At 36.5% G+C, this 17850-nt stretch overlaps 1 protein-coding gene across 1 annotated transcript in view; it reads right to left on the bottom strand.

The window, feature by feature from the left end:
• Nucleotides 1–17850, bottom strand: part of ZNF804B (zinc finger protein 804B) — a 219843-nt gene that overhangs the window by 17871 nt on the left and 184122 nt on the right. Inside the window, exon 2 of the mRNA XM_079302814.1 lies at nucleotides 9192–9332. Within this exon, the coding sequence (XP_079158940.1) occupies nucleotides 9192–9332 (141 nt within the window). The remainder of the gene's footprint in view (nucleotides 1–9191; nucleotides 9333–17850) is intronic.

Raw genomic sequence — 17850 nt, 5'->3', positions numbered from 1 at the left:
TTTTTTACTGCTGCCTTGGTGATGCATAGATATGTTTCTATTTTGCTTTAAAATATTTTTTTTCTGCTAGGAGTGCCCCTTAAAGATGTACAAGGTACATTGTAAGGCTCCTTGAACACAAACATAGCTGATAAGCATGACTTAAAGCTCCACAGGAATCAATTGTGCAGCTTCATTCTTGCACATTAATTACTGCTTGGAAGGTGCAGGCATTTTAAAAATGAACAGAGCTATAATAGATACAGATTCTAGACAGATGTTTATGCTGCCAGATATACTTTTTGTGTGTCAATGGGATTAAAAGTATTATCATTTTTTTCAGGTGAGGGAAAATTATCAACAAGTTCAAACGTTGTGTAGAAGGCAAGAGAAATGAAATTTGTCTGTGAACATTTAACACTTAACATACAGCTAATTGCTGTATTTCCAAAAATACTGATTATGGCACAGGACTGCCTCAGGTGAGATATGTGCATGTGTGGCAGATCCTGGGGAACAGGTTCCTTAATCTGGTTGAACAATACCTTAGTCTAAAAGCCATTCCACAAATGTGAGTTCCAGTGAGCACACGATCACCGAAGCCAACCACAGCATCTGGCAGTGCTTTGCCTCTCTCACCTCTCTGTTTGCAGACACAAAATTGACACCAGGTATTCCAGATCTACTGATTTAACACAAAAAACCCAACCAACTGTGCAAAATGTGTGGATTTCACACAGCACTATGCAATGTTTGCCAGTCTCTGGAGCTGGCACAGGGAATACAATGCACTGTTCAGTCCTGCCCAGTTCATGGTGAACAGAGTTTCACATGGATGGTAACATTTTGCATAGAAGTAGAGAGCAAACATGCTGTTTATTCTGCTTGTTCTGTCCTTGTATCTGGCATTTAAAAAGTGGAAACAGTCTGTATCCCTGAATAGAGAGATGTTTAAAAGGATAGCACCACCCAACAAAAATCATCTTATTTATTAAATAATACAGGCATGGCTTCGTTCTGGCTGCCCTAAAGGCTAACAGGGAATAATAATCTAAACATAAATATTTAGGTTCTACATGTCTAGCTCATTTAATTAATTAATTAATTAATTAAGTATGGATTAGCACTTCAGAACTAAAGAGGAATATGTTCATTTTGATAACTGTTTTTTGTATTAGAATAAAGAAGTATGACCTGGTAAAAACAATTTATTTTTTTTTTAATTTGAATGGAATGTTTTAGGAAGTCATTTGTTTAAATTTTTGTTTTTGTTTCAATTAGCATTGATTGCCATGTTAAACAAGTCATAACATAATTGTTTTGATTAATTTAGTTTGGGGATCTTTGTCTGTATTTTAAATGACAGTAAAGTTTGAAGCAATAGGAAATTATTTGAACCAGACATGCTGAGTTTCTACCAGTTAATTGCACCTTCTATCTAAATATAATTGTAGAAGAATGTATTCCTTCATTTTCTGAGTAAAAATTTATTACACAAAATTAAAATAAAACATGATACTTCAAGGGGTAATTTTGTATTTTTCTGTGGTTTGGCATGATCATTTTTAGTTTTGTTACAAATGTAATCCATACAACTCCTTGCTTATTTTAATAAGCCATCCATTATACTGCATCAACCATTCCTCCTGCTAGGAAAATTACTTTTAAAACTTTAGTAATTAAAAAGTATACCATCTGAGAAGAATGGAAAGAACAATAACACAGGCATTAATGAAAAGCACTTCCTCTAACTGACATTCTGGTTATTGCTATGTCTTAAATGCCAAAATCTGATAGTGTACTTTTGTAATTCTATATATAATGAAATGCTTAAGAAAAATTCTACAGTCATTGGACCATCATTAACAGCTATGAAATTAGGTGTCCCATGGGTTTTTTTCCCAATTTAAAGAGGGTTAAATTGCTAATTTACATGTTAATTAGCATTCACTCTAAAGAACACCAAATGTAATTCCATAGCATCTAGCATTTAACAATTTAGCTTATCAAGACATTAAATTTAAAAGAAGCTCTGCATTATTTGCAAGGATTTTTTTTGGAGGGCTAATGATGAAAGGAATCTCATTATTCTAAGTAACATGCAATTTAAAAAGGATGAATACTGCCAATTTATTTACTTTATCACTGAGTAATAAGAAAGAAGCAAAGCGTTGGCAGGGCAGCATGTTTAGCAGTTCTTTATAAAGCTCACTGCTCTGCTCAGCCTCGTAAGTTTAGAATAAAGAATTGTTTCTGGTGACATTTCTCTGGAATGTGTTGCCTCGGGTCACTCCTAATCACCAGAGTGTGCTCAGTGGTATTTGATAATGCTGCTTCTGCTGCTCTCCAGCTGCTCTGGTACATGCACTTGCTCTGGTGTGCAGTGGAAGCATCTCTGTGCAGCAGGCCTATAAATACAAGCCTCCCCTCATGCCATTTAAGAAAATATTGCATGATATTATAAAATGAGCATTAATTTTAAGAAAATTTCAAACTGGGAAAAGAAATGTTCTTATTTCAGTAAAGCTGCAGAATTATTGTGTTATGTCCTGCTTTTGTGCACATGTTGTACAGTGTTCCTGTACCTAAATGCTGTTGTCATCCTGTTTTGCTTTGTTACCCTTATTTACATTAGTTTCTGTGGTGTGACACCTGATTGTTCCCCTGAACTCTTCCCCTGCACTGCTACTTCAGCATTTCAAAATTGCAGGATTGCAGGTGCTCAGGAGCACAACAGCTGTGATGCAAACATGTTTTTTGAAAGGCAGGATTTCTCTGTGTCTAAATAACAGGACAAGAAAATTTTGGTGTTATATTATCTAGCAGTAGTAAAAGATGAAAATTTATATGAAAACAGCATTATACATTCCATTTTTTGCTTTTTTTCCAGACTCCAGCCATTTTTTATGTTGTGTAAGTCCTTTGTATTATTTTCAATACAACACTATGTGCCAATACAATATCTATGGTGCTCTCTTAGAATTGTGAAATGTGGCCTATTCACCCAATTCCTCATCTCTAAATGCAATAACAGACATTGGTGGCACTAAGTGGTTGACACTGAGAGTTTCCTGCTATGCTTTATCCTGGTGTTTCTCCTCATTTACTGATTTTCTCCTAGACCTTCCTCTGGTAACTCCTTCTCCCTTGTCTTCTAATTTCTGAGCAATTCTTCCATGCCTTGCTGTTCTTGCAGTTTCTGTCCACATCTATTCCCATAATTGCTTTCCCAAACCCACTTGTTCTTCTGTTTCCCCCTCATTTCACATCATCAGTTCTTTTGCAGGCAGCAGCTGCATCCCTTGCACAAAACAGGTTAAATTCTAAAGTCCATCTTCAGTACTGGGTCAGGGACATTTCCTCAGTGAAAACAACATGCAATCTGAGATTAAAGATTTCATTAAAGGGCAGATACATGAAAGTATCACTTTAGGGTGTCCCAACAGCATTGATTCTGAAACTTTCTCACTTCTTTATTCTTGACTTTGCAAACACTGTATTTTTACTGTTATTTGCTAAAGCTTGTGATCCATAAACAACATTTCAGCCCAATAAATAAGAGCAATGGAAAGCTTGTTCTTAAAATCCAAAGCGTTTGTAAACCTTAATTATTAGTATCACAATCAGTTGTGTATCTAACAATCCAGCACCATTGGGATAATCTAGTTTGGAATCAAAACTAATTTAGATAAAAGAATGATGAATTAAAGGGGTTAATTCACATGAAATAATTCTGAAAGAGTGAGAAAACTTTTAAAATTTCATTATGGAAAAGGCAGTGTGAGAAAAGCATAACTATTCAGCAAGAAACTATCAAAAACTTGCTCATTGGGAACAGTTACAGTCAGAGTAGAAGTAATTTTGGGAAGTATGAACAAGAATATGCACTGAAAAATCAGTGCATGATCAACAGCTAAGAAAGTGTGAATCTATAACAGAAATTAGAGGATGCAATAAATGGCACAGGAATAAGTAGCAACAAGAAAATTGCTAGTTTCACAATGAGCAAGAAAATGTGTCTCTTTAAGGCAAAAAGACACTGAAATGATAGAATAGACTATAGAAATTCTTTGCTCTTAGCTTTGGTCTTCATATAAAAAGAAACCAGACTAGACTAGAAACGTCAAGAGTATGCTGTTTCCAAGGGAAGAGAAAGATGTGCTTAAAAGGAGAGAGCAGAGAAAATGGAATTGTTATTTGTATTGTAGATTAATAAATAAATAAAGTAACATTTGAAAACCCCACACCTCCAAATTCAAGAGAAAAAAATTGTGGCAAAGAAGCAGAAATGACTGAAAAATGTTATACTGGAAGAGGTGATCATTCTAAATAAGTAACATATAGTAGTATAGTGGAGACAATTAAAATATAAACTGGTAATAGATTTGTCTATAGTTACAAATGACCAGGCATTTCACTGAAATTAAAGAATACTTTGTGGAAAAAAATCCGCAACACTGTTGACTGATGAATCATGATGTCAATATTCTGAGGTATGTGTCAAAAGCATCTGATCTGGCTAAAGATATTTTTGGTAAATATTCTGGAGATGGAAAATATAAATAGTAATAACTTTCATCTCTTGTAAAACATGCCTCATTTTATGAATTAAAATGTTTTTATTTCTTTCTGAGGGAAATTTCTTTTTCTTATAAGGCTACCTCTTAGAAAGTTCACAGTTTTCAGGACTAGGTCTAATTTTAAACCCTCTAAATTGCACACCTATAACAATTTGTGTACATCATAGGTGCTTTGGAGCATAGACTTACTTATCCTCCAATAAACATGGAGATGCTGGAAGAACACCCTCAAGATGAACTCAGCATTTACACTCCTGAAGTTTTCTCTGAGTTAACTTATCAGTGTGTTTTCTGGGTGGCAGCAGCAAAGCTAGCTAAAATGTAAGCATATTTGCTAGCTTTGATGTTTAACAGGAGCTAAATCTCTGCCTGAATTAGAGTTTAAATCCACAAGCACCATAAAGGCTTAACAGTAAGTGCCAACAGCTGTACACACTAAATCAGGCTCTCATGCCAGAAATATAACCAAATGCTAGTATGCATGGTAAATACTAAAATACAGGTATGTGCATGTAAACTAGAGTAGACTGAAACTTCTGGTCACTTGCTCAGTACTGTCTGCTTCAAGGACACTAAAATTTATATGGTGGGGTGATTTTTAAAGGTTTTTGTTAGTTTGTGTATTTCTTTTCATGAGAGAATATAACTGTGTGGTTAAATTTTGATAACAAAATTAAATACTTGCTTTGTCATCAGAAACCCCAAGATGGCAATACAGTCTTGTTTTTCTTTACTGCTTATACCTATTATTACTATTATCATCCTCACAACTATTACAATGAAGTACATGGAACAGATTTGTGATTTTCTCATTTGCTGACATCTAAAAGCCTTGCTGATTGCTGAGGATTATTTAAACAAAAAATTTACAACTCCAACAACTTCTATGTTAGCTGAAATGAATGAACACTGTGCATGAACTGGAGTGATTAAAAGATTCCATTTAATAACGTCAAACAAATAGACATCTCTGCTCAAGTTTGGCTTCATTTTACAAAGGCCCACAACATGGTTAAAAATAGCTACAGTTATATATTATTTTCAGCTTAACCTATAGCAGCCTGTCTTGGTTATCTATACCCTGATGACTTTTGAATGAATTCACACCAGGGTCCTTGTGTCTGTCAGTGTTCAGATGGCTTTGGCAGAGCCAAGGCACTCTGTTCTGATGCAGTTAACTTTTGCTGCAGAGAATGCAGCGGGCAAGAGAGAGCAAGTGTCCTTCACCTGGATGCTTGAGGAGAGAAACTGCAGATTTATCAAATGGGCTGCTCCCCGTGACTGCTGCCCCAGACTTTACAAAGTCATAGGAAAAAACAGAAAGTAAAAGTCTGTGAATTCAAGTGGGTTAGCTGATATGTGGTGGGCCAATGAGAGATGTATGCACAGGTCTGTGTGGTGATGGAAGATTAGGTTCTCCCAGGAAAGTCACTCACACTCCTGCCCAGCCTTGTTAAGGATCAGGTTTAACAACAGAAGGCTCAGGCAAAGCTGGTTGGGAGTGCAAACTTCCAGTCAAACAAATTTTCTGTGTTCATTTTATCCAGCACTGAGCTGAGAGAAATTTATTTCCAATAGCTGGTAATATCAAGGAAAAATTACTGTATTGTGTCAGGGAATATTGATATTGATATATTGATATTAATATATTGATATTGAGACTAATGCTGACAAAACAACCACAGGAATAAGAATTGCTTAATAGTGAGACAATGTACCTCAAAAATAGATAAATAACAATAGAACTCTCCAGGATCATTACAATTTTAGAAGATAATGAAGATGTAGGCATTGATCTTTAATGTTCTGTCAAAATCTTATGCATATATGTATACACATATATCATATTTTTGTGTCTATAAATTTGAAGGCACGTAGCAAGCAGAGAGAGACAAAGTATTTTTGAGTATACTGCTTTAGAATAATCTGACACAGAAAGACAGCAGAAAGGCCATTTATGCAAACAAGGCCAGACTATCATCATAACATTTTGCAGCCTCTGAGGAGAGGGAGGGCAATGGCTGGTACACCAACTGCAAGGTCCAAGGCTCAGCACTGCCTGCTATAACAACTGGTTGAAATCATCTCTAAGAAAATGGATCACAAAATTAATTCTATGATTATGTGAAGATTAAATCCACAATTCTTCTAATAAAATCTGTTTCCTCTGGAAGACAAACAAAAGACATGATTAAGCACTCAGTGCAATATCCTTTTTTCTGCCTTTCTATCTTCTCTAAACATCATTGGCACTTTAATACAAATTGCGAAGTAGTAGCATTTGAATGGGAAATCACATGGAGGACTATACTGTATTGTTACTGAGATGCAAAGAGTGTCTCATTTTAATTTATTCCCCATTAGAAGAATGATGTTTAGAACATATCCATACAGATTAATAAAGCTACCCTCAAATTACTGCTGGGAAACAGAAAACACCTTCAGAGGAAGAAGCTCTTGTAGTGGCTAATGTCCCTTCCAGAATAAACATTTTGCAACCAAGCTAACTAAACCCACAGGAAACCATAAATTAACTTTTTTTCTTCTTCTTCTTCTTCTTTAGGATTATGCTAACAAAAGCATAAAGCATAGAGGCTTTTCTGTGACTGACTACAAAAGTCAGAGAAAAGGATACACCTACACTATTTCTAGAGACAAACTAAAGCTTTTCCCAGACTTGGCTGACCAGGTAAGAAGTGAGAGGGAAGAAAAGACTGAATTAGCCTGTCATATCAGGAGGGTATCTAGCTAATCCTGCACTAACTGAGCTTCTGAACTTCATCTAAAAGGGCAGGATGAGGTGAGCTTGCACTGCCAGTTGGTATTCTGGATGTGTCGTGCATTTCTGTGCAGACCCTTAGTTTCTAGCACTATGACTGGCATCTTTTAAAGCATTACATTTATCTGAAAATTAAGAAAAGTTTTATTGATTAAACAAGCCCTTTTATAACAGAAACCTGCCAAAACCTCCCCTGCCCAACAACCCAATCATAGCTGGTGCATGAAGCAGGCTGTTTGATTTAGCATAAACTGCTTTTTGCAGGGGAAGTGTGTGAAGGGGAAAGAGCACAAATGGCTCCATTTGAGTTCAGATTCATTTCTGATGACGTAAAAAAAAAAAACAAAAACAGCTGAAGGGTGAAAAAATCTTTTGTGCAGCAAATGGGGATTTATAGGAATTAGAGTCACAGGTTTAGGATATGGAAAAGCATTTGTTTTGTGTTTTTATAAACATTTTTATGGATTAATTAATGGAATGGTGATGTGAAGAATTGTTTTTGATTTAATACATAAATGCGTAACTCTGGTTTGGGAGTGATGGGACAAAAAAGTCCCATTATTACCCATGGGTAGCTGACTAGGATGCTTCAGCAGGGTGGTTCAGCATTTGATAAGTGGGCAAACCTTAGGCAGTTTTTAAATGAAGTGCTGTGATGGATGCACACAGAAAATTCCAGGGGGATTTACCTCCTCTGTGATACTGCAGAAGACAATAAGATTGCTTTCAGGGGGAGAGAGGAGTTTTGCCTTCAGTGTTGCTCATTTTATCCAACATTATAATTTCTAATCTTCTGCCAGAAATGCCTGCAACTTCTAATGGTTTCACATGTTTTTGAGGTAGCTGCTGCCCCCTGTGAACCCACAAGTGTGATCACACAGAGGACACAAATTCCCTTGCAAGTTGGATGCACGAGATACATGAGCACTTAAATGCAAGCACAAGCAGAAACACAGGAAAAAAACATCCATCTGTGGAATCCAGTTACGTGTGCTCAGCAGGCCAGGTCAGCAGATGTGGTCCCTCACTTCAGAGGTTCAGAAAAGTTCGCTCCTGTGCAATCCATTTTCTTTAAATTCTGAAGTGTTTATATGAACTTATTGCATTTTCCTTTCATATTGCCAACTGAAATATGGATTTTGCTAAAATTGGAGAAAAACCTGGGATGCAGGAAATAAATTTAATAGGCACATTTGGGTAGAATATACCTACCACATACAAATATGATAAAATTGATACAAAAAAGGATAAAAAATTGGTATTTATTATCTTTTTTCAAGAATCCAACATCTCATTAGGGATTATTTTATATCTGTGTCCTGTGGGCAAGGCAAAATGTATTTCACCTGAGAAACATTATGAGACATAGATTTTAACTCCAGAAACAGATGTTTCTAAAAAAAAAAAAAAAAAGAAAAAAAGAAATTATTTTCTGCACTTGAAACAGCACAACTAGCTTGAAACAGCATGGTCATAGGCCTTATTGTAAAAGCATGAAGAATAGAGGCTTTTTTCGTGACTGGGAGGGTCAAAGAGGTCATTTGAGGAAGAAATCTTTTCCCCTGCCTGCAGCTTTTAAGTAATTCCACATTTAAATATATCAAATTAAGTCCAGGCATTGATATTAAGCATGTATCTAAAACTACAGCTGGAGGTCCTTCAGTCAGAGTAGCTTAAAATAAATTGTGATAAAAGTGAATATTTTCTATTTTATTTTAGTGGAAAGTAGCATTGTAAAGTTGAAAACATCAAATGATGAATTGTCTTCTACTTGGGTGAATTTAGAAACCTCCCACAACCAATGAGGAGGGAAGAGAGACCATCACAACATGCAAGACATTTATCAGGTTTACCTGCTTGTGAGCGTGGTCATAAGAATTGATGTGGTTGTCAAATTCCTGGTGTTTGTGGTACTGCTTGTCACACAGTTCACAGTAGAAGTTTGCCTTCACATCCTCCAGGGCCTTGGCTGCAGCTTTCTCCTTCTCGTAGTCCTGCAAAGGCAGAAGCAAAGGGATGCTCTTCACCTGGGCCCGTGAGCTCCTGCTCTTTTCAGCAGCCACACTGCAAGCACTGGACAGCCAGAACACCAGACTCCATCCCAAATGTGCTCAGGAGGATTTGGTCTTAAACAGGATTCAATAAAATAGCTGTGTTTCCCGGGGATTTGTTCTTACTACCCCTTGTAGGTTCTGCAGTAAGGAAAGTAGAGAGGAGTGGGGTGCAGAGGGATGTCATCAGGATGCTGCCCAGCTGCTGGCAGGAAAGCTGACAGTGAGCAAGTCAGCCCCACTGCTGGCCTGTTAACTCTGCCCCAATATCTGTCTGCTCTTGCAGGTACTATTGCTCTCAAGACATAAACTGGTTTAATCTGATGCTATGGCACAAGATCTTTTGTGTTCAGCTTTTTGACTTCTATGAAATATTCACTGGGGCCAGGCAGCAGATTGCTATGGCTGGATGAGATTTCCCTGGAGCAGAGGCACTTTAGCAAGAACCTTTTCTGTTCTTCCCTGTTCTTCCTGACACCTGCATGAAGGGACACAGCCCAACAAAACTGAAAGTTACTCCTGCCTGTCTGACACAGGCCACAACCACTGAGGAGAGCAAATGTCCAGGCTCATGCAAACACAGCTGAAAACAGGGGAAACACAATACATTCCTGCATGGCTGCCTTCAATATCTTCCCAGTGACACAAGTGAGGGCTATAGAGTCAAATAGTTCAGTTCAACACATAATATTAGGTAAAAAGAAAATTTCAAGCATAGGAGCCAAAAGTCACTGGGCTCAAATTAATGCATTTAAATAAAGGGCCTGATATGAAAAATTGGCAGCAGCCTCTGTCAATCTTATTTCTTTTAAAAGTCCTTCATTATGCTGTTGTTATTATTATGACACTTTCTTAAACATTTTGCATTAAATTGCGAACTTCTGATATGGAAAACAAGAACAAAAAAGTTGGTAGAAGCTATTAATTTTATATTCACATTGACAAGCTGATATTTCTTGAGTGTATGTAATATATTGCCAGGGATTGCAGTAATTCATCATTTGCTGTACCATTTTACTCTCCCAAAGAAATGAGTATTTTCTGCTGCCAGGCTTTCCATGCTATGCAGTTAGTTGGTTTTTTTTTTTTTTCCATGCTATGCAATCAGTGTTGTCTGCTGTCCACATGCTTTCACCACTCTGTGTGACAAACTCAGAGTACACGAAAGCCAGGACATGCAGCACATCTGGGACACATCCCATTGCCCAGCTCTGCTCCAGGGAGCAGAGCAGGTGGAGGATGGTGTTTGGGTATGGCAGATTAATAAAAATGTACATTTTGACCCCTTCAGAGGGGGAGGGACTTTCTAAATGAGTGACATGATTCACATCTGAGACTTGGCCAAGGAACCAATGCTGGCTGTCAGTGTGAAACACTCAATTTTGCACAGCTCTGTGCTGTGAGCCCTACTGGTTTGCCCTGGTCTTCACACCTTCAGACTGCTGTGAGCAGGTCTTTTTTACATCACAGTTTTGGAGGCTGCCTTTGTTGGTGAGATTAACTTCATCTAAACTTGGCTGTCTAGAAGTTAAGTGTATGGGCAAGACAGTATCATAAGCCTCTTCTGTAAGAAAGAGAAAAATGCTAGACACTGCCAAATGGTTATTAATCCCATCTATTTCAAAAACCCATTTTAGGAGGAGATTAAATTCTCTAGAAGTTCTATCTCTCTCTGACCACTGCAAGCCTCTAAATTACTAACCTGGCCTATATCCTTAATTCTTAGATTGCTGAACTCAAAGATAATAAATTCTATTTTGTATTTCTTTAGATTCAATTCTAAATCTCCCTATGAAACTTGCAAGAACTGACCTACTTGAAGACAGGAAGTCAAAGGGGAACACTGTGCCCAGAATTCTGATTTTACATATTATAGATGATACCAATGACATGCCAGCTCCTCCCAGAGGGGAAACTTGCAAATAAATCTCTTTCCTGGAAGCACATAGCTCAGGTGGATCAATACATCATAGTACACTCAGAAAACAACTAACCTGAGCTAACATTTCTCCACTTGAGAGTCTGCTCAATTATGGTAGTTAATCCTTGATTGTATCAGGGAGAAATATTCTCACAATCAAATAGTTAAATAGCTTTCATTAGTTATTTAAATTTACAGAGCCCATTAAAAAGTGATACTTCTCAGCTTATGCTTCAGACCCATTGTTTTGCTTGCATTAATTATTCACCAGGCCTTTGATATAATTAAAATGCATAAATTAGAATGTGGGTGCAATAGTATTAATTATGCAGAGACATCTTCCCTGAAAATCAAGTGTTGGAGGCAACATATTTTTATTCTAAACTTGTAAAAATGTAAGTTTTGCACTCACTGCAAGCCAGCAAAAGCATAATTACTTTGGAGGAGAGGCTGTGTTGGCTTTTTTTTTCCCCCTTCTTTTTTCTTTTTCTTTTTTTTTCCTTTTTTTTTTTTTTTTTTTTTTTTCTCTCTGAACTGTCAATAAAATGTTTACAACCTGCTCCATGTCTCCTTCTGCAGAAGGAGAAGCCTAATTGTTTGGGGTGAACACACCACTGTGTGAAGCACAACTGGAACTGCTGCTCATGAGCATTCCAAACTGCAAGTTTATCTTTCTCAGCAGAAATTAATACAGTTCCCTTCACATAAAGATGTTTTAAAATAGCAACAAGGCAGCTCCCAGGTGCATCCTAAGATAATCATGACTACCTCCATTGCCTTATTGCTTAATTATGCTTGTCTACCATGGCAAAAGATGTAACTTCCTGCTTGCTTATCAGTCAGATGCAGGGAAATTGAATGCCACATCACATACTTTAGAAAGGTCATGGATTTTTCTTTCCCTACAAAGACATAAGAACTTCTAGCACTACGGTAAATTGTGCATAGTCAAATGAATTTTCACATCCAGACTTCCAATTCATCTCACTAGGATTGTATAGAGTGATGGTCCTGCATTATAGATGTGATCACATGAAATAAAATCCATGGAATTATACCTGTAGAAAGCAAACATGATTATGATGGTCTGATCACACAAATGCAGACACAGGCAGGCAGACAGGAAAGATGCACCAACACTTATTGAACTGTGGATCTTCAGTGGTAAAGAATATGTGTGTCATGGTCTCATAAACTTTATTCTGGATCATGCCCTCCTAAGTAATGGCACATGGCCTGGGTAGACATGTATACACTTATAACACAATATAAGTTAACAGTTCTGTACTTGAGTCATGGACAACATCCTTGTAGTTAAGAACTCCTAGAAACCATAGATGAACCAACTTCTGTGGTGCTGGGTGCAGACAGTGCAGTGTATGAGGATAAACAAGATCAAAATATGTCTCTGAATGCATTTTTTCTAGAAGCTCCAAAATGGTTCCATATTATAGATTGCAATTGTATTCACATCAGTTTGACCCACAGAGACACATAACTGTAACAATTGTTTATATATTGGGTTAATTTAAAAAAAATACTTTTCTAGCACGTTAGGCTAGAAATGCTTTCACTTAGCAGCTACTTTTGCAGTATGATTCGTATTGTGAAAATGCAATTAATGGTAGCTGACATTTCATTTTCTAATATAGGGAAAATCAATGAAAAATCCCATGTAACTGAGTTTTCTTGAATGTTGCCACTGACATCTAGTCAATTAAAAACCATTTATTAAATGCAGAGTCTGTAATAGATATTTAATAGACTGCACGGCCATTAAAGGATGCTGATCTAGACAAAACAATACCACATTTCTTGTCTCAGTAACTGACAGTAAATATATCTGCTGTGTTCAAATGGACTAAGGTGAAAAGTAGGTCACTTGATACAATAAAAATTACAGATGCAATTTTCTACAAACCCCTGGATTTCTATAAATATAGTGGAGCAAATGCATGGTGCTTGTAATAGAATATGAGAAAAACACAGCATCATTAGCCTGCTTTTGATTACCTATTTCTAAATTGGAATGCAAAATTAGTGACAGAATAACTAATGCAGAGCTCAGTAAGTAGCAGACTTGTCCCTCTTCAGGGACATAAGCAATCAGAGTTTGGTAGCTTAAATATAATTTTGTGAATCAGATTAGATATGAATGCAAGTTTTAAATACTTAAGCAACTACCAAAGTGCCTCTTGGGGATACTCAGGCTAGAGGTTAAAGGAAAAATTGGACAAATACAAGCACATGAATTAGAACATGAATTATTTCAAACATATTTTATTAGTGATTTAGGTGACAAAACGAATTGTGATTATGTACGAAATCTATGATACTAATTAACAGCATAGGGCATACAAATGCTTTAGGGACCAGGATCAAGATTCAAAATTACTGTAATATTTTTCAGATATGATCTTAAATCAGCAAGATAAAATTCAGCAAGATGTGTGTCAAGTGCTGACTTTGGAGGGGAAAATCACATTCATCAATACAAGACTGGGAATAGCTGACTAAATGCAAATGCAAGGAAAAAGGTCCAAGAGAAGGAGTAGAAGAAAATCAAATGAAAGTCAACAATGAAAGTCAAGGCAAATCACATTCTGACATGTTAATAGTACTGCTATAAGTAAGATGCTGAGGGTAATTATTCCACTTGATTCAGTATTGGTGAAATGTCAGCTGTAAAATACTATTTGGTACATCTACACTAGCAAATAACTTGGCTTCTAGAATCTGGCCCTCTATCATTCCCAGTCCATGTGTGATAGCTCATTCTCAGGCTTTTTAATTTCATAGTTCCCTTTGAGATGAAAATGATTGCAGTTCCAGAATAACATTCAGTGCAAGGACCACACTCTACAGGCAGCAAAGATGAGACACCACCAACCTCTCCATGCCCTGCATAGCCTTATGAAAACCCAAATGATTTTTCTCTAAGAAAGCAACCCTTGCATGCCATAAAAAAACATGCAGCATCATGTCACACAACAACTACCCCAGCAGTGGTTTAACACAGCACTTACACTTCTTCATACAGACTGAAACAAAAACAAATTTAATAATTACACCTAATAGTACCAGACAGATTTCAGGATACTTAGGGCTATATGGACAGTTTGCTCTGGGGTGTATGTGCTTTTTGGGGAAGACCGAAGTGTAGATGGACCCTTTGGGACAGTTTGCTTCCCACAATTCAAGAAAGACATAGAGGTACTTGAGAGATCTTTGAGCAGAAGTGTAGGGATAAGGGGTTTAAAAGTAAGTTACATGTCTAACTTAGGCAAACTAGACCTCAATCTGTAATTCATATTTTTCTTGGATCATTACTCTGAGCACTTGTAAATAATGTTTTTGAAGGAAATATATAGAACTGCTCAGGCTGGCAGAGAACATCTCTGGGTGTTCAAATGTTGTGCATAGATGTGTAGAAACAGCAGTTGTAGAACCTTCATTTTGAGTGGTTGTTCAGCACATCTTCCAAATTCATCAGTTTTAGGGATATCTGCACATAATTTTTATGTCCTTATATATTTTCTTCTGCAGCTAGAGTGAGCTAGATTTTAAAAGATCTTTAAAACTCAGCAGGCAGGTGATAGAATGCAGGAAGTAATCAAAGTACTTGTGTGCAGTATGAGATTTGAGTACCACAAAAATGTCCTGTTATTAAGATATGTAACTGAACAACAGGCTGGCTAAAATTAATGAACTTTTCCCTGAAAACTCTCTATTTTTTTTTTCCTCCCTAGAGAAGGCTGTTATCTTACATGAAGACTTTCCTATGGAAGTTTAGCTGTGGAGATAGAATAAAAAGCAAGTGATTTGTTCAGCTGCAATAGCTAGCAGTACAGAACATTTTCATTTATCTCACACGGGTTCTGCCACTCTGCACCTTGAAGACTCATTGCATAGTTTCTGCCACTGCAGGATCTACATTGAGGATTTACAGAGCTATCTAGTACACAGGATTTTTTTTTTTCAGAGGCAGTAAATGCTGCCATTCTCAGCTGACTCACAGAGGGCAACACCTAACTTCTGCAAATAAATACATCTTCGTATTTTTCACACTCAGCCAATTACTGTAACATTTTCAATCATATGCACATCCATTTGCTACTAGAATGCTGAGAAGTGCAATGCTTTTAGCAGGTCCTATATGTCTCTCAGAGTACAGTCCTGCTGGGAATAATAGGACATGTAAAGCAATTACTAATCTATTTACTATCAAAATCATCACTGCTGATTGGAACAAACCTTATCAGACAGAAGAATTGAAAAGAAGAAGATGAGCAGATTTAGTCAGATCTTCAGAAAATCTTATATTTTCTAAGACACATGGTTTCTTCTGGCAACTTTCTAAAGGAATTGAAGTTTGAGATTTTCTATACTCATTTTCAACTCATTGTAAGTGGAGCATACAACTGCTAAAACTCTTTGTTGTGGATATAATAGGGCATTTTTCAGACATCCCAATGTGATTCAACATTTTTCTCCTCATTTTCAGAAACCAGTGGAATTGAGGGAGCTGCATGCATTTTTCTGAAAATGTGATCAAGAGTTGACCTGAAAAGGTAACTTGGTACCTAACTGTGAGTTGCATACAAAATTATATGTATTCAGTTTAATTTTTGGAAAAATATACAATTAATAAAATTTGGGCATTTACATTATTTTATATTGCAGAGGGAAATATCTAAAAGGAAGTATGTACTAGTTTTGGCTGGGATAGAGTTAATTTTCTTCATGGTAGTTTAGTTTTCAACTGGGGTTAAAACATGACAGAATAATTATCAATATATAATTTATTTATCTGAGAAAAAAACTGCCTGGAATTGCATGCAGTGCAGAAATAAGAGTTCTAGGATAAAGCCAGCTTAAAGAGGATATTAAAAATGGAGTGGAAATAACATACATGGAAAGAAAGTTCAGTTTGAGAAAATCAAGGGGAAAATGAAGATCAGAGATGAGTAATGTCCCCACAGGTCCATATTAGGACCAATTCTGCTGATGAACATCACAGAGGACATAGTGGGATCAAATCACCTGCAGAAGGTTTGCAGATGACAGGAAGTTCAGGGGTGGGGTTGACATGCCTGGGGGATGGGATGCCATTCCTCAACAAGGGGATGCATGTGAACCTCATGAGATCCAATAATGCCAAATGGAAGGTCCTGCACCTGAGTGAGGACAACCCCACCTGTAAAAGAAGGTGACAAAGCATCTTCCTCCTCTGTATTAGCCAACTGCTAAAATGCAGATTAAAAAAATAAATTAAATTGAATACAACAAATACACAATTTCCAAGTACACTGGGAAATACACTCAGGCATAAATGATATCTATAAATGCTGCAATATATTTAGGCTGAAATCCATAAGGTTACTCATTATCAGTGGAAAAGGCTTAAGGATAATTTTCACATTGAAGTTGCAGGTGCCATTTTAAGATGAAGCATGATATATTTATGAGGAGGAATATATGATGTGATTTGATTGACTAAATTTGATTTGAAGATCTAGGAAAATCTAGAGATACACTAAATCTGCTAAATGATTAATGTCTTGCTGCTTGATTTTTATCTCTGGGCCCAATTGCTAATCTATGCCTTATATTAATGCTAGCATTAACATTTGACTTATGGCTTTGAAAGAGTTTTCAAGCCTAAAGTCATTAAAGAACAATTTCAAAATACAAACACTGCCATTAAAGAACAAAAAAAAAAATCTTTTCAATTCAGTAACTAGAGCAACAGCCCTAAGATGAAGAAATATGACTCAAGGACAGCCTGAGAACACAAAGGGCATCAGAACTGTCAACATTACTGGTGGTAGAGGCTGATATGATTTCTGGGGTAACTGGAAACAGATGTGGGTTTCATACAGTTAGAATTATATTACAGGCATTTAAAAGAAAATTTTAAGAGCTTTATGGGTAAGATTAAAAAGGTAAAAATTATAGAAGATCTCAATATATCTCCAACTCCTCTGCAGATATGGTTCACTGATCTTACATATCAATATGACTGTGGAAAAATGTAGATAGAATAGAAATGGCTTTTTAAAGTTGGACAGAACTGTTCCTGCTATGGAGAAGAAGAAAAAAATCATTTTTTCTTTATAGTCCTGCTTTTCTGCACCAATGTGAGTCCTTCAGTGAATCTGATTGTGACACTTTTTTCTGCCTCTATTCAAAGTCAATTCCTTCAATTTTTCCACTGATTCATACTACTTTCTCTCTCCTCCTCTCAGGTGATCATTTCTTTTACTCTTTTTCTCATGAGTGAGGTATTATCAATTAATCTGAAGAGTTAGTCCTCCATTTATGTCTTACCATTCATGCTTTTCCACTTGTGATCTTCAGACTACAATGAGTGTGTTCTAGCACTGCATTTAATGGAGTGATGTGATGTGTTTCTTTGTCTGTCACCTCTTTTCAGATTAAATGTACTTGACATTTTTTAAAGATCTTTATACATTTTGACCTAAATGCTTCTCTATAAAACACATGTATATATAACTTATATGTAGTGTCTTTCATATT

Source organism: Erithacus rubecula, assembly GCF_903797595.1.
Source record: "Erithacus rubecula genome assembly, chromosome: 3".
In the NCBI taxonomy this organism is placed as follows: Eukaryota; Metazoa; Chordata; class Aves; order Passeriformes; family Muscicapidae; genus Erithacus; species Erithacus rubecula.
This window is presented reverse-complemented; position numbering and strand designations above follow the sequence as displayed.